The sequence below is a fragment of the Peromyscus leucopus genome, chromosome 1 (genome assembly GCF_004664715.2).
Source record: "Peromyscus leucopus breed LL Stock chromosome 1, UCI_PerLeu_2.1, whole genome shotgun sequence".
In the NCBI taxonomy this organism is placed as follows: domain Eukaryota; kingdom Metazoa; phylum Chordata; class Mammalia; order Rodentia; family Cricetidae; genus Peromyscus; species Peromyscus leucopus.
The window spans coordinates 55,830,945-55,852,857 of NC_051063.1; the positions used below are offsets into that span (position 1 = coordinate 55,830,945).

General features: G+C 57.5%; 1 protein-coding gene across 1 annotated transcript; it reads right to left on the bottom strand.

Moving 5' to 3' along the window:
* Positions 1–174: 174 nt before the first annotated feature.
* Cdc42bpg (CDC42 binding protein kinase gamma) lies at positions 175–18,292 on the bottom strand. Its single transcript, XM_028855932.2, is given in 37 exon segments — positions 175–847; positions 965–1,082; positions 1,293–1,410; positions 1,513–1,633; positions 1,750–1,834; positions 1,905–2,002; positions 2,912–3,511; positions 3,632–3,694; positions 6,008–6,224; positions 7,291–7,372; positions 7,462–7,601; positions 7,683–7,759; positions 7,762–7,815; positions 8,073–8,178; positions 8,415–8,474; positions 8,605–8,703; positions 8,793–8,845; positions 9,147–9,235; positions 9,323–9,471; positions 9,775–9,889; positions 9,971–10,077; positions 10,324–10,399; positions 10,490–10,611; positions 10,731–10,823; positions 11,060–11,239; positions 11,335–11,441; positions 11,638–11,718; positions 11,817–11,914; positions 12,657–12,736; positions 13,148–13,396; positions 13,495–13,695; positions 13,837–13,930; positions 14,327–14,475; positions 14,854–14,949; positions 15,382–15,465; positions 15,553–15,644; positions 18,017–18,292. Coding segments are annotated over 37 exon segments (4,776 nt in total). The 5' UTR covers positions 18,177–18,292; the 3' UTR covers positions 175–584.
* Positions 18,293–21,913: the final 3,621 nt, after the last annotated feature.

Consider the following 21,913-nt stretch of genomic DNA (forward strand, 5'->3'; position numbering starts at 1 on the left):
TATGTACAAGACCCTATGTTTCACACACACACACACACACACACACACACACACACACACACACACGCACACACGCACACACAGGCGCACACACACACACACACACTATATATATAGTATATATATAGTATATATATATATATATAATATATATACTATATATAATTCTAGGGCTTGGGAAATGGCTCAGCAGATAGAAATGATTGCCACAAAACCCCGATGACCTGAGTTTAAGCTTTACCCGAGGTAAAAAGCCAGATCTAGTCACACATCTGCAATCCCAGCATGCCTATGGTGAGATGGGAGACAGAGACAGGAGTATCAGCTGGAAGTTTGTGCGCTACCCAGCCTGGAGCACACAGGGCAGAAACAAGTTGTCCTCTGACCTCCACATGCGTGGTGCGGCATGTCTACACCTGCACTCTCACACACGTTACACACACGATCTCAAGAGCTCCTGTTACACTGCTCCCACGCATCTGGCACTGTGCATCGTCCCCTCACACAGGTGACAGGGTAACATCTTCACTCTGCAGGTGGGACAAGCTCAAGGGGGTTGGTCCTCCCTGACTGGGAGCACACGGCTAGGGACTGGAGAGCCAGGAGTTGCAGATGGCTCTTCGTGCCTCCAGGGCTGAAGTAAGTAACTCTGTAGACCTTATGTGCTCAGGTGGGCCTCTGGCTTCCTGTCCCAATGCAGAGCTTAGCCAAAGGCTGTCTGGACTTTGCAGGGGGAGAAGCCCTACCCACTGGCTGCTCACCTGTATCAGGGATGCTGTAGGGCTCAGGGACCCCTGGGGGCAGGACACTGATTCGCTGGACAGAGATGTCCAAGGTTTCCTCTTCACTACTGGCAAGGGTAGGGAGACGGAAGGACAAAATGCCTGGGTTAGATCTGAGGGCTCGGAAGGAGTGGTAACTTGGAGGAGGCATGCAAGCAGGGAGGCTGTAGGGCTGCCCTTACTGGGGTCTGTCTCTCCAGGAAGGCCATCACTACCCATGGACGCTGGGCGCCGCAATGCCTCTGAGAAGCTGTGAGGCCGCTGTGGCCCGGAGCTGCGGGCACCTCTGCTCCTCTGTTCCTGGAAGAGAACTGTGTCAGGGGACAGGGGAGAAGGGCTGGGGCCAGGAAGCGCAGGCCATCCAGGGGAACTCAGCTCCTGGCAGGGATGTACTGAGGTCAGGTATCTGAGGGAGGAGTCACCTGCCTCAACGGCGAAGCAATCAACAGAAGCCTGTGATTGGATCAAACACTACAGGGGGGGTTGTGATTGGCTCTGGAGAGGACTCACCCTGGCCCCGTCCCTGGCACTAGGCCTCCCGTCCGTAGGGCCTACGTGTACCAGGTGGTTGAAGTTGGTGGGTGAAGAGATGAACTTGGAGCGCACAAAAGGGTCCTTCAGCATCTCCCTGCAAGCAGAGGGAGCGTAAAGAGCAGGGCTGCAAACCTCGCCCCGCCCCTAAGAGCAGAAAGCCCCGCCTACCAGCCCCAGCCGCACCACACATGCGCACCTGCGCTGCTGCTGTCGCAGCTCATCAGACACCCGGAAGAAGAATCGGCGCTTGCTCTTGGTGCGGAACAGCTGGCGTCGGCTGTTGTCAGTGAGGTCGGGAATGTCAAACTCGTCCTTCTCTGTGGAAAACCAGGGGGCTGGGGAGGTGCTCACACGTCCCAGCCAGCTGGTGCACGAGCTCACACTCGTGCACAGGTGAATGCACACAGACGTGGGCAGGCACACACTCCCTCACCTGCCAATGGGTTCCTGAGGTAGGTCAGGCGGACCTTCTCGGTGCCGTAGAGGAACAAAGAGCCCTCTGGATTCAGGGGTCTTACCTGAGGCAAAAACCAGAGGTCAGGCCACGTTACCCACCCCATCCCACCTGTGTCTGGGGTAGACCCTCACCTTCTTGAGCGGCACAGTCTGCACCCATTCTGCTCTGCGTACATCAAACACATCAATGGAGTTTTCACTGAACACTGTTAGGTAGGGTGCTGTGTAACCTGCAGGTGAGAAACAGCCGCTATGTCCTGTGCAGCCGCGGGCAGACCAGGCACCTCTCTGGGCCCTGTTTCCTCTGTCCCACGGAGAGGCCTGCCCCACCCAAGTCTGTAACAGATGAGGTAATAGCCAGCACTCACTACATGCCCACACAGTTCAAAATACTTGGCATGTTTGTCCTCTCTTAACTCTCCGGCAGCTCCAAGCAGGAGCAGGTACCATAATCACCGGGATCTTGGACATTACAGATGAGGTCATGGAAATCTCAGAGCAAAGGAATGGTCAAGGTCACACAGCTGGCGAGGGAGAGCAGGACAGGCCAGTGGCAGTCTGGGGGGCACTTAACCCCGGTCCTCACCACAGGAGAGCCTTTGCTCATCAAGGACAGTCCCCCTTTCTAGGCTCCACCCCATCACATCAGCTACAAGTGACCACACCAGCCCAGGCCTCTGCTCCGTCCATCCATCCGTCCGTCCGTCCGTCCATTTGTGCATTCTTCCAAACAAGCACAGCCCCAGGGTGTGCCTGCCCAGGCTGGTGCTGGCTGAAGGAGCCAACCCCAGCCTGTTCTACAGGCCCCAGTGCACAAAGGCAGTCACAAAGGAGGTGATGACAAGGCCCAGGACAGAGGTCTGAACCAAACCAAGAGGTGGCGTGAGAGAGAAGCAGTCACGGAGAGGGGAGGAACGCAAACAGGGTCCTGGCAATGGCAGCACTCACGATCGTCACTTATGATGGCATGACTGCTCCAGGCCCGAGCTGCCATTGAAGCTGGCCAGGTAGAAGATGAAGTCAGGAAGAACAAAGTCAAAGGCTTGGAGGAGGGTCCTAGGCTAGCCACTCGGGACAGAACAGGACGGCAGGACCGCCAGGGCCTGGCCCCACCCTGCTGGGCCCTCTACTGGCCTTACCCCAGCCGGTCGGTGCCGCTGGCCACAGTAGCTCGTGACTTCGTGACTTGCGGCCAGCGCCGTCCACGTAGACACCCGCCGTGGCGAAGAGCAGCAGGAACTCGCTGAGGCTGAGTTCCACAGCACCCAGTGCCTCCCCCAGGCCCCCGCGGGACGCCGGCAGCTCCTCCGGCACCAGGCCGGTCCCCAGCGCTAAGGGTGCAGCCTCATTGAGCAGCGGGTAGAGAGAGAAGGTGCCCGCAGCCCCCACACAGAGCCGATCACCCAGCAAGCCCAGGCTCTGCACTGGAGCTGGCACTTGCAGCTCTCGGATTCGGCGCTGCCAGGGGCCTGGGCCTGGGCCCAGCTGGTAACAGAGCACTTGGCGTTTGACTGCTACGCAGAGCACCGGCGTCCGGGCCTGCAGGATGCGTCCGGCTGCCAAAGCCTGGCAACCTCGGGATTCGGGGATCTTGGCACCTGCCGCCTCCGCGTTCTCCAGTTCAGCCAGGGCGAAGAGGCGCACGCTGGGACCACGGCCACAGAGCACAGCCAGCAGGCCGGCAGCAGAGCTCACAGCCAGCCGCTGCACCCTGCGGCAGTCCCCCACCTGGAAGATGTCTGTGGAGTCGGCAGAAGAGAGGAGCGCGTGGGTGAGCGGCAGCAGGTGCCCATGGCCACGGGGACCCTGGGGCTGGCCCTGCCCTGGCCCACACCCTCCCTGGTCCGGCCATGTGGTACCATTGCTGTGAAGATGGATCACAAACAGCCCCTCCTCAGTGCCCAGGGCAAGCCGTTCTTGGTCTGACAGAGGAAGAGAGGTCAGACAGAGGTCAGAGAGCTTGTCCAGGGACACGTGAGGCGATAGAATTGGTGACCACACACTGTCCCCCCTTCATGGCTTCTTGCTCGATTTATGCTCATGAGAAGGCTTTCTCCGTGAGCACTACTTGCTGTTTTGGTTTTTTCTAAGTAGACAGATCTCTTCTTTTTTTTTTGGTTTTTCAAGACAGAGTTTCTCTGTGTGGTTTTGCCTTTCCTGGATCTCACTCTGTAGACCAGGCTGGCCTCGAACTCACAGAGATCTACCTGCCTCTGCCAAGTGCTGGGATTAAAGGTGTGCGTCACCCCTGCCCCTCCCAGCTGACAGCACCTTTCTTACAGAGCTGCTGTGAGGAGAGATGACAGAGAGCACCCAGCCCCACAACACCCCCATCTCTGGTTCCTGACTGACCCAGAGGACCCACAATCTCTGCTGTGGCTCCTGACTGGAGTTGAGCTGGCTCAGGGCCTCAGTTGCTGGAGGAAGCCAGGGACCTCTACTTCCTGCCCCTTCCCAACTGTCAGTTATGGAAGGAGGACCCTTCCTGAGGCTCAGGCTCCAAACTCAGTGAACCCTACAAGCGCCTACCCCTGCTCACCCCGCTGCCAGGAAGAAAGTCAAGACAGGGGGCTTCATTTGTGTTTCTGTGGAGAGTGTCTCATTCCATAACCCAGGCCTGCAATGCGCTACGTAGCTGGCATGAATTTGGGGTGATCCTCCTACTTGGTTGTTGTTGTTTTAATTGAAACGGGGCCTTTCGTAGTTCAGGTTGCACTCAACTCACTGTGTAGATGAGGCTGGCTTCTCATCCTCCTGCCACCCCCTCTCAAGTGCTAGATTTTCAGGTGTGTGTGACACTACTCCCAGGTCTGACTTGGATTGTTTTGTTTTGTGCATGTGTGTGTGTGCACACATATATATGTGTTCATGTATGTATGCATGTATGTATATATACAAATACATAGAGATAGATTTTTTTTCTGGAGCTGAGGACCGAACCCAGGTCCTTAAGCGCTCTACCACTGAGCTAAATCCCCAACCCTGATTTTTTTTTTTAAAGATTTATTTATATACTGTCTATACAGTGTTCTGTCTGCATGTATGACTGCAGGCCAGAAGAGGGCGCCAGATCTCATTATGGATGGTTGAGAGCCACCATGTGGTTGCTGGGAATTGAACTCATTACCTCTGGAAGAGCAGCCAGTGCTCTTAACCTCTGAGCCATCTCTCCAGCCCCTGATTTTTTTTTTTTTTTTTTTTTTTTTTTTTTTTTTTTTTTTTTTTTGAGACAGGGTTTCTCTGTGTAGCTTTGAGCCTTTCCTGGATCTCACTTTGTAGACCAGGCTGGCCTCGAACTCACAGAGATCCGCCTGCCTCTGTCTCCCGAGTGCTGGGATTAAAGGCGTGCGCCACCACTGCCCGGCGTCCGATTTTTTGTTTAAAGAATTATTTTATTTTATGAGTATGGGTGTTTTGCCTGCATGTACATCTGTGTCTCATGTGTGAGCCTGGTGCAGTGGAGGACAGAAGGTGGTGTTGGATGCTCTAGAATTGGAGTTATTGATGGTTGTGAACTCCCATGTGGGTGCTGGGAATTGAACCCAGGTCCTGTGGAGGAGCAGCTAGTGCTTTTAACACTGGGATAGCTCTCCTACCCAGTTTTTGTTGTTGTTTTGCTTTTTAAACTACTCATTAGCTAAGGATGACCTGGAGCTGCTGATCCTTCCTCTTTGATCTCACATGTGCTGAGATTACACACAGGCACCAAGCCCTGCCTGGTGTTTTGGTTTTGTGAGACAAGGTCTCTGTATGTAGCTCAGCTCAGACTAACTTTAAACTCTGGAGCCTTCTGCCTCAGCCTCCCAGGACACCTGTTTCTCCCTAAAACCTCTGCTCTTTCCACGTATTTGAGATTCTCTTAGAAAAAGGAGACCTGGCTAGGTGTGGTGGTGCTCACCTTTAATCTTAACCCCAGCACTTGGAGGCCGAGGCAGGCGGATCTCTGTGAGTTGGAAGCCAGCCTGGTCTACAGAGTGAGCTCCAGGACAGATAGAGCTATGTAGAGAGCCCCTGTCTCAAAAACCAAAATAACAGCAGGAGAGAGAACCTGAACCACAGAAGATGAAGTGGTGAGAAGCCAGGCTGTCTGGCTCCTGACCCATGCTCAGCACATAGCCACACAGAGCAGGGCTAAGAGGCTCTGCGTTTGTGCCTGGACTCGGCTAGCGCCTCCCTACTAGTGGGAACTCTCCCCACAGGCCACTCAGGGTGACAGTCCTGAAGTGAAGACTCACCAAGGATGGCAGCACAGAGCGTGTGGGGCAGCAGCGGCAGCCCGTTGTCATAGGCCTCCTTGAGGGTGTACACGGGCCGGGGCCTGGGACGCGCGTCCAGTAGCAGCCGCTGCAGCTCGCCCAGCACCTGCAGCCAACGCTCCCGCTCCCCCTCGTTCTCAGCCAGCAGCAGCACGGTGCATGTGGTGGGTGGCACCGTCAGCTGGGAGGCTGTCACCTGCAGATAGGGAAGTCAGGCTGGAGGGCTGCGACCAAGAGCCAGCCAGCTGTCCTTCTTCCTTCCTTCCCTGCTGACGTTTGTTAGCATGCTAGCTGGCTGTAGTACCAGGCAGGGAGCAAGCTGGAGGACCAGACAAGGACACTGGCAATTTCAGAGCTCAGTGATGGACGCCATAACGGGAATGTGGGAACACAGATTAGAATCCCTCAGGCTGTCGGGTCGTGGTGGTGCACACCTTCAATCCCAGCACTTGGGAGGCAGAGGCAGGCAGATCTCTGTGAGTTCGAGGCCAGTCTGGGCTACAGAGTGAGTTCCAGGACAGGCTCCAAAGCTACACAGAGAAATCCTGTCTCGAAAAACCAAAAAAAAAAGGGGGGGGCTGGAGAGATGGCTCAGAGGTTAAGAGCACCGACTGCTCTTCCAGAGGTCATGAGTTCAGTTCCCAGCAACCACATGGTGGCTCACAACCATCCGTAACGAGATCTAGTGCCCTCTTCTGGCCTGCAGCCATACATGCTGTATACATGATAAATAAATAAATAAATCTTTAAAAAAAAAAAAAAAAGAAAGAAAGAAAGAAAAAAAAAAAAAAAAGAATCCCTCAAGCAGGCCAAGAGTTGAAGGATAATTGCCCAGGGGACAAGACTACCAACCAATGTTAGTGAACCTGGGCCCAAGGGACTGGGTCTGGAAGGTGCTGGCAAATTTGTGCAAAGGAATGAGACCAAGAAGGAGTTATACATGAATGCAAGGTACTCTGGGAACTGGAAGGAACAAGGTATGGCTAGAGCAGGTAGGGCCCCAGGGTTGAGGGCTGAGAAAGTCTGCAGGCTCAGATGCCGGGTGGCTCAAAGTACTGCTTGAGAGCCTCCTGAAGGCACTGGGCAGCCATTCAAGGGCCTGCACAAAACAGGACATAGCCAGATTGGTGTGTGGCCAGCTCATGGTGGCTCGGGACAAACGGCCCGTGGAGATGAGGTGCTGACGGAGATGCAGCAGTGACCAGGACAGGGCCAGCATGGGAAGCAGAGGGAGGTGGGGCCACCCTGCCCTGAGCACTCACCCTAAAGATGCGTGGCAGGTCCTTGGATTGAGCATGGATGACATCTGAGGCCAAGACAGGGGTAGCGGAGAACTGGGGATCCCTGGGAGGAGACAAGGATAAATGAGAGACTGTCCCCGCATGAACCCCTCCCCACCTGTGATTCGTCCTGTGTCACTGCCTGGCACCTACCTCAGATCCAAGGCCTGCAGGAGGACCCCACTGGCCAGGCCTCCTCGAGGATCAGGGACGTCGAACAGCAGCAGGCGGGAGTCACTGAGCGCAGCATACACACGCTGCCAGCCCCGCCGGACGCCTGAGGGCCGCGGCACCTAGTGGGGAGACGGGCATGGAGGGCTGCCCAGGTCCTTGGCCCCCATGCCCAGCCTCCTCAGCCCTCAGTCACAGCTCACCGACAGGAAGCCCTCATAGGCAGTGCCTGTGCCTGTTTCGGGGTGCACTCCCAGGGCCGTGCGGAGGAGTTCAGGGGAACGGGGCAGGGTGGGGCCTGTGGGGCACAGGCTGAGTGACAAAAGTAGCCGCAGGCTGTGGGGAGACGGAGACTTCTGTTAGGATGAAGCAGGTCAGGCAGCCCAGGACAAGGGACCTGAGCCTCCGAGGCAGCTCCCTTGGGGCCAGCGACACCTGAACTGTCACCCTTGCCATCAAGTGAGGAGGAATAACTGAGTAGGGGAAATCTGACCCAGAGGCATGGGTAACGCTGGGCTGAGGAGGAGCCTGGGTGTGTCGGGGTCACACCCTAGAGGCTGTGAGGGGAGATCCTGAAGGAGACGAGTTCTTACTGTCACAGACGAGGCCCTGGCGGCCCAGGCCCAGCATCAGCGAGGTACAGCGGAGACACTTGGTAGGCGATGGAAAACTCCGGGGACGCAGTGTGTGTGAGCCGGGCTGTGAAGGGGGACATGCTGCTACCATTCCTGCCAGGGCCTCTCAGCGCCCCGAGCTCCACCCCAAAGGGCCAGATGACCAAGAGGCCAGGTCAAGTGGCGTTGTCAACTGAGTGCCTGTGAGGCCATGGCACCCCAAACACGGTCTTCAGGGGTGGGGTGGGGGGGTCCCAGAGGGGTTACTGCCCAGAGGGGAAGGGGTGAAGGCCCCACCCTCTCCTGCCCCTGGCCACTGACCTTAGCAGGAGGACCTTCTGCAGGGGCAGCGGTGGCAGCGGGCACTCTGGGGAACACAGCCTGCAGCAAGCGAAAGGGAGGGAGGGAGAGGGAGAGAGGGAGAGAGAGAGAGAGAGAGAGAGAGAGAGGTGTCAGAAGGGAGGGGGCGGAGCCCAGCCTCGCCTGCCTGTGGAGCTCTGCCTGGCCTCACCCCCATGCGCAGACTGCGGCGGCCCTCTGGCCTCAGCTCTGCTTCTGCTCCAGACCTTGGGGCCTCTCCCGAATTGCCAGGGTCCTTGGCAGAATCCTTCTGGGGGATGAGTGAGGAGGGAAGAGAGTCAGGGCCACCATGTTCTCACCAGGACTCCCCCCTAACTAGTCCCTCTTCCCGGTTCTTACCTCGGTGTTCCAGAAGGACAGGAGCGGGATGAGGGAGGCGGAGGGCTTGGCATCTGAAGACAAAGCGTACACGTAACTGAGGTGGTTGTCCCTAGGCTAAGGAACCAGAGGTGGGTGTGGGCCTCAGTTTCCCTTTCAGTAGGATGCAGACATGTCCACAGGTGGGGTTTGGAGGAGACTGGCACGCAACAGTGTTGGTTGAGTGCTGAGTGACAGGCAGGTGCTGGTGTAAGCAGTGAGGTGTGGGAGGAAGGGATTTCTCTCCTAGGGGCACCGCTGTCATGGGAGCTCCCTGGCGTTCGTGAGACTGGAGCTGGGGACGAGCCCCAGGGTAGGCAGGCCGTGGGCACTCACCCCCGGGCCCCCGGGCTCGGAGCTCCTCCCGTAGCTCGGCCACCTCCTGCTGCAGGGCCTGGCGTTGCTTCTCAGCCTCCTGCAGGCGGCTGGAGGGAGAGGGCGGTGGCTCGGCACGGGCCTCGGCACGGACCCCGCTCCCGTGGTACCTGCCCGTGACCTGCCCGTGACCTCACCGTTCTGCCTGCAGCTGGGCCTCCTGCACCTGGGTCAGCCGCTCCTGCAGACCCTGCTTGGCCCGGATCTCAGCTTCCAGCGCTGACTGAAGCTCCAGCCGGGCCGAGGCCTCCATCTTCTGCAGCCTCCGTGCCTTCCACTGGTGGTCCTGGGAGCAGCCAAGGAGGTTCCCTTGAAGATGTTCTCGGGGACCGGCGGGCTCAGAGACTCCCTCTCTTCCGCTAGAGCAGACCCAAGGACCCCACCCTTCCCTTCCTCAACCCTCGGCATAAACCTGGAGTCTGGGGGACAACAGACGGCTCAGAAGGCAAAGCGTGTGTGCGGCCAGAGCCAAGGACTTGAGTTCGATCCCTGAGACCCACACGGCGGAAGAGAGAACCAATTCCCGAAAGCTGTCTTCTGACCTCTACACATAGACACATAAGCCACGGCTCTTGCCCATGGGGCTCACCAGAGGCCGGGAAGGGAGTGTTTGGGTGCCCACATTTCTCAAGGACTCCAGCTCCTCAGCCATCTTAGTAGCCAAGGCCTGCAGGTAGCCTCTCGAGACCTTCTCGTCATTCACCCTGGATGGGAATGGGCCGTGTGTCACGCACGGTCTGGGTCCTCAGCCATGCCCAGCTCCCACCCAGCCCCACAGCACCCACCAGCTCAGGATGTCAGCAATCTGGGCCTCCCAGTTGCTCTCGGTCTCCCGCCGTTCACCCTCCAAACGCTGTTTGCGCTGTAGCTCCAGCTCCAGCTCTTCTGCCAGCTGAGGCCGCAGAGGAAGGTGGGCTCAGTCCCAGGGGCCCTTGCAGTCCTGGCTGAGTGCCAGCGGCCCGACCCCTGCCGGTCTCCCCACAGATCACCACCATTCTGGGCCCCGTTCCCTTCCATGCTTCCCATGAGCTAGTGTGCCCAGCAGCTGGGACCCTGCTGGCACCCCGCCTGCCCCGGCTGGCACCCCGCCTGACCCTGCTGGCACCCCGCCTGCCCCTGGCCTGTCCACCCTGCTCACCCGCTCCTGCTCCCGGCTCAGCCGCTGGTTTTCCTCCCGCAGCCGGCACAGGGCCTCCTCTTTCCCAACACTGGTCCTGGGGAGAAGGCCAAGGAGACGGCGTTGACTCCCAGCCCAGCGCTGCTGCCCTGTCCTCTCCTGGCCACCCCGGTCGGCACGCGCTCACCCCTGGCTGCAGGCATGCTCCAGCTGCTCCCTCAGAGCGGCCACCTCCTTCCTCAGCTGGGCCTCTTGAGACTGACCCTCGGGTGATCCCATGCCATTGGTCTCAGGGGCCGCACGGATGGTCTTGACAGTGTGGAGAGGGGGCAAGGTAGGGGTTTAAGACGCCATGGCCCACCCCTGGGACTCTAAGAGGGGTCAGGCTAAGGGAGAGTGTCTCTTGCCAAGGGGGGGGACCTCCATACCTTGGCCTGGGAAGAATCCTTCTCACGGCTTTGTTTACATTGTCCCCGGAGCCTTGTCACCTCCTGACTCAGGGCGGCCACCTGGCCTTCCAGCTGTGATGGGGTACAGGGGTAAGGAAGTGCTAACCCTGGCCATCTCACCCCCTTGGTGTCATGGTGACAAAGACTTAGTCTCACCCAGCGGTAGACACAAGTGGCCCCAGACACCCATCTCACCACCAGGCCCCTGTTCAGCGTACACCGGCCACACAGGGGTGCACGGGGACATGGGGTCCCCAACATCTGGGACCCAAATCCCTGCACTCTCCCCTCCCACTGTCATCGCTGACCTCTCTCCGGACAACCCAGGCTTCCTCCAGCTGGGAGCTCAGGGCCTGGATCTGGCTGGCTGTGGCCGCCTCCCTCTCCTGGGCCTCCCACAGCCTCTGGAGGAACTCTTCCTGCCGGTCCTGGGCTCGGCTCAGCTCGGCAGCCTGCACCCGCAGTGCCGATTGGGCTTCGGTCAGCTCCTGAGGAGCAGGCCAAGAAGGACAAGGCCGGCTCAGGGCACTGACCTCAGGGACACGGAACTCCAGGTCACTCACCCACCTCACCTAGTGCTCACCTGCTGGAGGCGGTCCTTCTCCTGCTGTAGCTGGAAATCCGGGCCTGGGCTCCCAGCAGGGAGGCCGTCAGTCTGTGAGAAGGAGGCCTTGCTGTCCCTCAGGGTCTCTGTCAGGAAGTCATTGAGATTTGCACACAGGACCACCCCCACCTCAGTCAGGCATTCCCTGTGCAGGATCTCACAGAACCTTCCCCACAGCCGGGGGAGGGGTCCACTTCCCCCCATCACACAGCACACACAGAGCAGGAGGCAGGGCTGGGACCCAGAAAGGACCAGGCTGTTATGGGAACAGGAAAGGGATACCTGCCAGTCTCTCCTGAAGAATCTGTACCTCCTTCTGCAGCCACACCAGCTCCTGGGGCTGTAAGGTACCATGCAGGGCCTCTGGCAGGAGAAGGGCCTCTGGGTGAGTAGCTGGGCCTGCGGCACTTTACCCCTCACCCTGGCCTGACAGTCTCAGCCTCGCCCAGATGTCCCTGTACCTTGACACTTCCGGCTGAGCTCCACCTTCTCCTGCTCCACGTGGTGGAGCTTCCGCTCTGGGGCAGCCACTAGCTCAGTGCCCTTCTCATCACCAGGGCTGAGGAGGGACAAGGGAACAGAGTTAGCAGAAAACCACCCTCATGTACCAATCATCTGTCCATCCAAGAAACGCCCAGGGCACATCACTCTGGACCCAGGCCTGAGCTCTAAGCTGGGAGAGAACCATTAGATCACACCGGCCTTTGGAAGACCTGTACAAGCTGGGTGACCTTGGACAATAATGGCCAACATCTGATTCCATCCCTGGGGCCCACATGGTGGAAGCAGAAAAATGACTTCTGGAAGCTGTTCTCTGCCCTCTACAAGTGCATTGTGGCACATCATGTCCACACCCATACACAAATATTAATCAAATAAATGTACAAAAAGCAAGCAACAAAGTTAGCAAGAGTTCTCAAAAGCTACGGGTGAGATGAGTCTGCCGGTCCACACCCAGGACCAGCGGCCCTCGCCGGGAAGCTCTGCTCAGGGCATTCCTTACACCTGTGCCTCTCTTGGGTCTCAGCCCAACCCAAGGTATCTGAGTGGGTAAAGCTCCCACCCATTTTACTGAGGCCAATGAGGCGGGACAGTAGAGGCCCTTCAGAGCCTCGGCTATGAATCTAGCACATTTAACAGTCTATTGAACAGGGTAGCCACAGGTCCCAGGGGCATAGCCATGACTCTGACCCTGAGGACAGAGAACTGAGGAGTGCCTCTCACATTTTGTCCCTTCCCTCAGGGCTCTGATAGGCCACACATGCTCCCAGCTTCCCAGCAGGTGTGATGACCAGACTCACCTGCCTGAGGTATAGGTGAAGCCTACAAATGGCAGGTGGTGGCCTGAGAAGGCCCCATGAGAGGGTGGTGGTAGCGTCTCCTACAGGACAGGGAAGGAGAGTCAGAGCCACAGACCAAGTGAGAACCAGAACGGCCCCACGAACTGGGCATTTGCTCAGGTGTGTACCTGGGAAATAACACAGCCTGCCTCTGCCTCTGCCTCCCATCCCACCCACCCCCCAAAAAGGGACCACAACTCCCATGAGCCTTTGTAGTCAAGATCTCCTAGAGGCTGCAAGGGGTTTTCTAGCAAACAGCTAGGGTTAAAGAGCTTTCACTTGGTACAATCCACCGAGCAGATGAGCCAACCAAGGTGAGCCAGAGCTCTCATGAGCCCCGGGGGTCCAAAGGCCTCACCCCAGCCCTTCAAATGCTGCAGGGAACATCTGAGGTAGGTTCTCAAAGCTCAGAAGGTCAAGCCAAGCCTCTTTCAGAGACATCTGTCACTCACTGGATGGTTGAGGGTATCGTCATCCACATCGAAGTTAGAGGTGTCCACAGGTCCACGAAGCTCAGGGATGTAGGGGGCCGTGCTGGTTGCAAGCTTCTCCCAATCCACACCTTCAAAGAAAGGGTGGTTCCGGAAGTCATCCAGTCCACCACGACCAAGCCGTTCCTCCTGGCGGCACAGCAGCTGTCGGATGAGGTCCTGGGCACTGGCGGGCACATCGGGCACGTCTGAGGGGAACTGGAGGTGGTCCTGTGGGCCACGGGAGGAGGCAGGTCAGGCTGGAAGCCCACTTGGTCTGAAGTTACCTACAGTCATACAACGTGGAGGCCCAGCCCAGACAGTCTAACCTCGTGGTTCATGATCTTGCCGTAGGTTTCTACCAGAGATTCCGCATAAAAGGGTGTCTCCCCAAAGAGCAGCTCATAGGCACAGACTCCCAGTGACCACCAGTCACACTGAGGGCCATAGTGGCCCTTGCCTTCCTCCATGGCCTGCAGGATCTCAGGAGAGATGTAGTCTGGGGTCCCAACTGCGACTGATGAATCCACCTGTGGCAGGGGTGTTGGTGCCAATGAGGCCATGGGACTGGATCAGGCACCCCACTCTCCGGCCGGGTACCCCCTATTGGAACCTAATGCCCCTGCCCCTGGCCTGCTATCCTCAGCTCCAGTTCCAGGTGGGCTCCTTACCATGCCATTGTTGTTGAGACGCAGGCAGGAGCCAAAGTCTGCCAAGCGTATGTGGCCATTCATGTCAAGCAGGATGTTGTCAGGCTTGACATCCCTAAAGGAAGGTGGGAGAGAGAAAGCCTTAATACGTGTGCATGTGTTTAGACACATGCTCAGGTGCACACCTGCCTGTGTGCATGCCCACACATATTCCTGTCATCTGTGTGTGCATGGGAGTTAGTGAAGGCCAGTGCCGAGGAAGAAAAGGGCAGCCAGACTGGAGGAAAAGGTCCGTAGCGTTGATTCTAGGAGCTGCAAAGTGCACTGTGGGGACGCTGGACAGATGTCCCTTGAAAGGACACCACACCACTCCTCTGCCACCATGAACCGGGTGGGTTTGAACATCTGCGCAAAGCTCTGCCTTGCTCACCTGTAAGACAGGCACCCTGGCAGGCCCTACTAGACGGCTCTGGGGAGGGAGATTGGGAAGTGAGAGCACTTGGGGCCCCACCTGTGGACATAGCCCAGCTGGTGCAGGGAGTGGATGGCCAGCACCATCTCGGCCAGATAGAACTGGGCAAGCTCCGGCGGGAGGCGGTCCTCAAAGCGGCTCAGCAGCGTGAGGAGGTCCCCGCCAGCGTAGTAATCCATCACCAGGTACTGGAGGGCAGAGCCAAGAGTCAGACGCAGAATGGGACACCCACTGACCTCACACTGTGTCCTGGGGGCTCTGGGAAGACAGGGGTGAGCAGTGTCTCTGGCAACCACTAGGGGGCTAGCTTTTTACGTTTTAAGACAGGGTCTCACTATAAAGCTCTGGTTGTCCTGAAATTCACTATGTAAACCAGGCTGGCCTTGAACTCACAGAGATCAGCCTGTCTCTTCCTCCCAAGTGTTGGGACTAAAGTAACCCCACCATGCCCGGTAGGTAACTAGTTCTTAAACAGAGCTAAGGAAGGAGGCTCTAGGCCCAGGAAATGGTGGGAGACAGGCTCTTTCATCCCAGGCAAGGCTCTTCCACCACTCAAAGATCCTCACCAGGTATTCCTCATCTTGGAAGGCGTAGTGCAGAGCAGTTACCCAGCGGCTGTCTCCCTTCACGAGAACATCTCGCTCCTCCCGGAAACAGGCCGTCTGAAGCAGGTTTGGAAAGCAGGGGGTAGAATGGGATCAGTCCCCAGGAACATCCCCTTCTCCAGCCCAGGGAATGGACTCCCAAGCCCAGAGGCTCTGATCAAAGGAACAGCTCTGCTCAACCCAGGCTGGGCTGACTTTGGATGAACCTGAGCCCAGGCTTTCTGGTGGTGGGCCTCAGTGTTTCCATAAGAAGGATGGGAACTCATCCCACTGCATCTTAAGTAAGGTTTACTGTGAGGGGAGGAGACAGGTGACCATGGGGAGTGGCATCCTCTGCCCCTACCCATCTGCAGGGTGCATCTGACCCCAGGCTGACCTCAGCACATACACCTTCCCCTACCCATCTGCAGGGTGCATCTGACCCCAGGCTGACCTCAGCACACACACCTTCCCCTACCCATCTGCAGGGTGCATCTGACCCAGACTGACCTCAGCCCTCTTCAGCATCTCCCATTTATGCAGCATCTTCATGGCAAAAATCTGGCCACTGTCCCTCTGTCTAACCACAGCGACCTGAGGGAGGGCACCAAACATGGACTGTGTTAGACCAGACCGAGTACAAGGCCCCTCCTCCCCACCCACCCCAGGACATTCACTTACCTCCCCAAAGGCCCCTCTGCCAATCACCTTCAAGATCTCAAAGTCATCTCTCCGCAGACGCAGCTCTCTCACTTTTGTTACAAAGGGGCCGGCTGAGGGGACAGAGTGGACTCAGAGCCTTCTCCTTGGGACCTCCCAGGAGGCTAGGGCAGGAATGACTTTCCCAGAGACAACCCAGCCAAGAGGCCAGTCAGAGCCAGGGCCCATTTAGTCATGGTCCACAGCATGGTGAGGGTCCTTGACGCAGTGGATCGCCTGGCTTCAGAACCTCCCTGGACCCTTGCTCCAGACTCCAGGTAACCTCTACCTGAGGCACAGAGGGACTTTGTGGTCCTCCCCAGCCAGAGTCCTGATCCTGGCTGCCCAGGTCACCCTAGAGACAATGAGGATAGCACTCCTACCCCTAGTTTACAGCGTTTGGTCCCTCAAGGCCAGCCCAGGCCCTATCTGGGAACTGGATAGGTGACATTCCTTGTCCCCAGAAAGGTCTCTCTGCCATTCAGGAGCTGTGGGCCTGGGTCTGGGGACCCTGGATGCACAGAGCAATCTGGTTGGAGGAAAGGCCTGGGGCAGCCCCTGAGGGCAGGGAGGACAGTCTCTGCAGTCTCTAGAAAGACAGGCTCTGTGCTCCCCAAGAGGGGCCCCTGGGTCAAGAACAGAGGCCAGTCTGCTCAGGTACTCACAAGACTCGAAAACAGGGCCAAAACCTTCACCTGGTGCCCAATGCCAGCACCTGAGGGCGTGAGCACACAGGATTCCTTCCAGGCTTGACAGCCCTGCCGCTTGGAGCCCTGCCTCCCTCTCTGGATGAGGCTTTTGCACAGCCAGGAACCTCCTCCTGCATCACAGTCCCCACACACCTCCACAAGGGCCATGTCCAGACACTCCCAGGCTCTCCCCAGAACTGGAGTGGCCTTAGGCCAGGGGGGAGGGCACTGAGTCTTGGGAACTGAGAAAGACAGGAGCGACCAGTGAGGACTGGGGGGTCATCTATGGTCTGGCGGTTTGCCTCAGTTTCCCCCTGCCAGAAGGTAAACTCCTTGCCAGCTGGGCGGGCCTGTGGGTGAGACAGAGCTGCTCCACAGGTTTATCAGGCAGAACCCCCACAGCGGGGGCGGTTTGGAAACCTCACTACACAAATTAATTGTCTCTTCCCAGGTTTCTGCACAGAGCTGGAGAGGAGCAGCTAGCAGCCTGGCAGGGCTGTCGGAGATGACCACCAGTCACACGGCCAAACCCGCTGTCCAGAACCAAGACTATCCAACTCTCTGGCCAAGGTGCCCAGTACCTTTGTCTTGCCAGAGGGGGTGGGGGCTCTGGGCAGGAGCAGGGACAAGTTGGGGCAGGAGAGGCGTGAGTCACGCCTGGCCTTGGAGTTACCTCGGGAGATGTCAACAGACGTCCCCTATGTTGGGGTCCCAGGCAGAGGTGCTAGAGGCAGGCAGGGAGAAACACACACACACACACACACACACACACACACACACACACACACACGGGTATGGATGTCATGGTGGGGTAATGCTAACTCAGATACATGCATAACACACAAGAGTCACAGAGAGACAGGGAGGCAGCAGGGCCAGGGCCCTATAACTTCTCTCAGGCAGAAATGGCGAGTCTGGGTGGTAGACCCCTAACCATACCAGGCCCAGCCTTGTGCCTGCCCACAGCTCAGGAGCGCCAGGAACGCTGATCACCTCCTGGGCAAACACCCCACCCTCCAGGCTCAATTCCTATGCCCTCCCCCTCAAAGCCTGGCCAGGTGTGACCAGGGAACCCTTGTGATGGCACCAGTGCCCACACTGGGTTTAGGGTCACCCTAGGTCATCCGTCCCCAAGGATTCAGATGAGTCAAATAGGAAAGAGGCCAGATCCACTTCCAACGAGACCCCAAATAGCCCAAAGGGGCTGAGGTTGGTCCTTAGTCTGGGCTAAAGAATGGGGTGAGGGGTCTTGTCTGCAAGGTGAAGTATGAGGATTTCTGAGTGTGTGGAAGAGCCAGACAGATGAGAGGGGTCCCAGAGCAAAGTGACACTCTCTTGAAGAACAAAGGAGATTGAGAAAGTCGGTGTATTTATGTGACCCAAAACGGGCGTCCACCTGAATGTGTGTTCTGGGTGGGGCATGAAGTGTGACATGTGACGTGTGACCAAGGAATCCTGTAGGTGACCGTTGTGGATGTGTATTGGCAACATATGTCTGGGGTCTGCAGCTGGGAATGAGCGTGTGTGTGAAGTGTACGTTGTGTACCTGTCCCTGTGTCTGGGAATTTGAGGTAAGGTGCAGGTGGGTGAGCGCGCAGTGGAGTCCGACGGCAAGCGTTAGAGACAGCGCAAGGAGTTAGTGAGTCTTCAGGAGGAAGTTTCTGGAGTGTGCCCTCCCTGGGGAAGGGTCTGAGGAGGTGGAGCTCCGGCTGGTGTTCCCCCAGCCTCCCTTCCCGGGTGCTGCCCTGGCCACTCACCCCAGCTCAGAAACTGCGCCACATTGCGCTCCCGGCGCAGGGAGGCGCTGCTGAGCTCGTGGTGCAGCCCCAGCAGCAGATCCAGGAGGCCGTCGAGCCCCGGGCTGCCATCGGCCTCGCCCCGTACCAGCTGCTCCAGCGCACGCAGCCGCTGCTCCATAGCTGCGGCTGGAGCCCCGCAACCCGGGCTAGAGCCAGGCCGCCTGCATGCCTCGTCCGTCCGTCCGTCCGTCCGTCCGGCGGCCCGTCCGTGGCTCCGCGGCTCGCTCTGCGCGGCTTCCCCCCACCCTCCCGCCCTCCCCGCTGTCACCTTCCTCCGTCGCCACCCGCGCTCCCTCACCTGGCCGCCCGCCCCGCCCTCCAAGCCCGCCCCCGACGGACGGGCAGGTGCGCGCTGGCCAATGGGAGCCGCGACTGAAGGTGAAGGTGGGAAGGCGGAGGCGCGCGGGGGCGGGGCCGACCCTCGGCCAGGAAGTGGGAAGGCGGGACACGAAAAGTAACTCCTGGGCGGGGTTGGAGGGGGTCCATTGGGGTCGCAAGAGGCCCATCGGATCCCAGTGCCGCCCCAGTCCCAGCCCTGTCCCGCCTACAGCCTCCTGGGGCCCTAACCTAGATGGGGCTTGCCCAGGGCACCGCAACTTGCCTGGCGCCCCGGCCAGCCGCCCGTCCCTTAGCCAGGCCAGAGGGGCTGGGGACCGCTGCGGCCCTGGAGCCGGATGGGAGTTGTAGTCCGCTCTCGTCCCGGTTTGCAAGCCGCGCTAAGGCAACACCCACCAACCCCCACCCCAAAAGTTTCTGATCTTTAAATGCTGAAGCTAACCCAGAGACATGCAGTTGAGGTAGGGATGGACATACTCATTTAGCAGATGAATACACTGAGGCTTAGAAGAAAGAAGGCTGAGAATGGGGGTCTCTGAAACTAGCCCCTCGTGTGGACGGACCTAGGTGGTACCGCTTTTTAAGGCTTTGGCGGGAATAAGGCCAGCGGCCTGACCTGGAATGTGGAGGGCGCGAGAAGTCCGAGATGGGCTGCAGGAAGCAAGGAGGGAGGAGGTGCTGGCTCTGTCCAGCGAGGTTTCTCATTTCTGGCCAGCTGTGTCCAGCTGTGCTGGCCTCGACCCTACGAGACCGTGGTTCTCTCCAGAACCAAATCCACACGGAAGGGTGTAAGACAGGATCAGGTTCCCGGTGTTGAGGGAGGAAGCCTTCTGAGTGTTTGCGGGGGCAAACTGAATGGACCCCACTGCTGTCAAACGGGGGGTTTAGAATCACTGCGAGTCTCTCTTTGATCTCTGCAGAGCCCCTTCTCCGTGGAGTCCACAGTCTGAAATGGGGGAAACGCGGGCGTGCGTTTCTTTCCCAGATCAGTCAGGCTGGGAAGGAGACTCAGGATTCAAATTCAAATCTGGGCAGCCTCGGCACTGCTGCCAAGGGAGGGGGAAGGGCAGCAAGAATTTGGACTTAGCTTTTTCGTTTGTTTGTTTTTGTTTTTGATAGGGTCTCAGATAACCCAGGCTGGTCTGGAACACACTATGTAGCCAAGAGGTGCTGAGATTGCTAGGTGGCTTGACGGAGCCCTGCTGGGTCTCACTTGAGGGATTCTGAGCCTTTCTCACGCCCGGCAGGGATGGGGCCCACAGAAGGCACGAAGCCACAAGGCGGCGCCAGAGACCAGGGGAGGAGCGGATGTCTGGCGTAAGCAAGTTCTCATTGGAGAACTAGGAGGTTGAGACCAGGTCCTGGAATGCTGATTCTCTCGCTACAGGGGTCAGTCAAGGGCCAGCTGTCCAGGCCTCAGGTCTTGGCTCACTCTCCGCATCACTACCACAAGGCCCTTAACCTCTCTGAAAGCTGAATTCTGAGAAAAACCCATCCCCAACTCCAGACCAGAGTGGAGGGGAAACTGAGTAGAAGATTTAGTGCTGCACAAGGCCAGAGCTGGGACTCATATTTGTATCAGATACTCCATCTGGACATGGTTGCTCAGCGCTCCAGAAACAGAGGCAGGCAGATCTCTGAGTTCGAGGCCAGTCTGGTCTACATAGTGAGTTCTAGGACAGCCAGGGCTATACAGAAAGACCAGGTGGTGGAGGCGCACGCCTTTAATCCCAGCACTCAGGAAGGAGAGGCAGGTGGATTACTATGAGTTTGAGGCCAGCCTGGTCTACAAATTGAGTAGCAAGTTCCAGGACAGCCAGAGCTGTTACACAGAGAAACCCTGTCTCTTGAAAAACAACAAACAAAACAAGAAATGAAAGACCCTGTCTCAATAAGTAAATAAATAAATGAGCACTCCAGACCTCTCAGGCACTCAATTCTTTTAGGTTCTGTATTAATTTTTTTGTTTGATTGTTTTGAAACTCAGTTGTATGTATCCTGGGTTGGACTTCAGATCTCCACACTGTATAGCAAAGGTCGGCTTTGAACTCATTCTTCTGCCTCCTCTTCCTCCAGTGTACCTGTTTCATGACGTCTCGGGGAAACAAGCCCATGGCTTTGTTCATGCTGAGGAAGACCTCCAGCAGCTGAGCTGCATCCTGAGCCCCCAGATTGGTTTTTGTCTCATCAATGCAAGCCGCTGCTTCCTTGTCTGTGTAAGTGGTCCTGACTGCTCACTTCATCGGAGCCTCCCTGTCCGAAAGTTCTTAGAGGCTCACTCTCTGCAGGACCCTGTTCTGGCTGCAATAGATGGCGGGACTTCTAGCCCTAACACTCACAAAAGCTCCTAGACCTGGCACCCTTTCCCCTGCCGGTCCTGCTCTCTGATCTCCAGAGGCCTGGCCTTGCTCACAGCAGAGCACTGAACTTGGCTCATGGTCCAGCCCAGTCGATGAGGAACCTGTCAGCCTCAGAGCCTTAGGCCCCGGCAGTCTGAGCAGTCAGACCAATGTCATTCTGTCTCCGCCCAAGGCTTACTCTGTGGTCATTGCCTCCCGAGGATCGGATCAACTAGGTCTGCAGGAGGGACCTGCTACCCTACAGCTCTCCCTTACCTCCCAAGCTTCCTTGGTGTGGAGGTGTTGGCACCAGCTCTTGGGAGAGGCCCTGGCAGTAGATAACACCTTACTCTCTTAAAGAGCTCCTTGGTGTTTCAAAGTGGTCACAGATCTCTTATCTCCATCAGAGCCAGGCATATTATTATCCACCCCCTTCACAGGGAGGCCAGGACTGTGACACACAGCTCTAGGTCCTTCCTGTAGTCCACACCCTGAGTGCCTGGCTTCTCCACTGCCAGCAGCAGAAGGGTACCATGGGCTGTGGAGCATAAAGAACAACACAAAGTCCTACCTAGATGGACTGGGTAAATGGTCCTGTAAAAGGCCTTGGATGAAGAAAAGGGAGTTATCAACTCAGAGCCCCAGGCCTAGGAGAATAGAGAAACTTCCTAGAGGAGAGAGACCCAGAAGAGGAAGGTTCTTGGAGCAGGAAGCCTAGGTGTCTCTGGAAGGAACCGATTCAAGATGGGCTTGGGGGAAGGATGCCAGCAATTTTTGTGGCCACATTTCAGGCTTCCTGAGCCCAGGCTTGCAGTTCCCCCTTCTAAAATCCAGACTCAGCCCCATGGGAGTGGCTGAGTCTCCTAGCCCTAGTTCTCAGAAGTGGTACAAAAACTCTGGTTCTGCATTCCAAGAATGGCTGCCTGCCCCTCTACCCCAGAGAGCTGAGAACAGGAGCTAGCCACCTGTGGGGTCGAATGGGTCTGCTTGCTGTGGCCCAGCTAGAACACCTTGGGCAAATTTTTACCCTCTCTCTGAACACTTTTTTCCCCAAGACAGGGTTTTTCTGTGTAGTTTTGGTGCCTGTCCTGGATCTCGCTCTATAGCCCAGGCTGGCCTCGAACTCACAGAGATCCACCTGGCTCTGCCTCCCGAGTGCTGGGATTAAAGGCATGCGCCA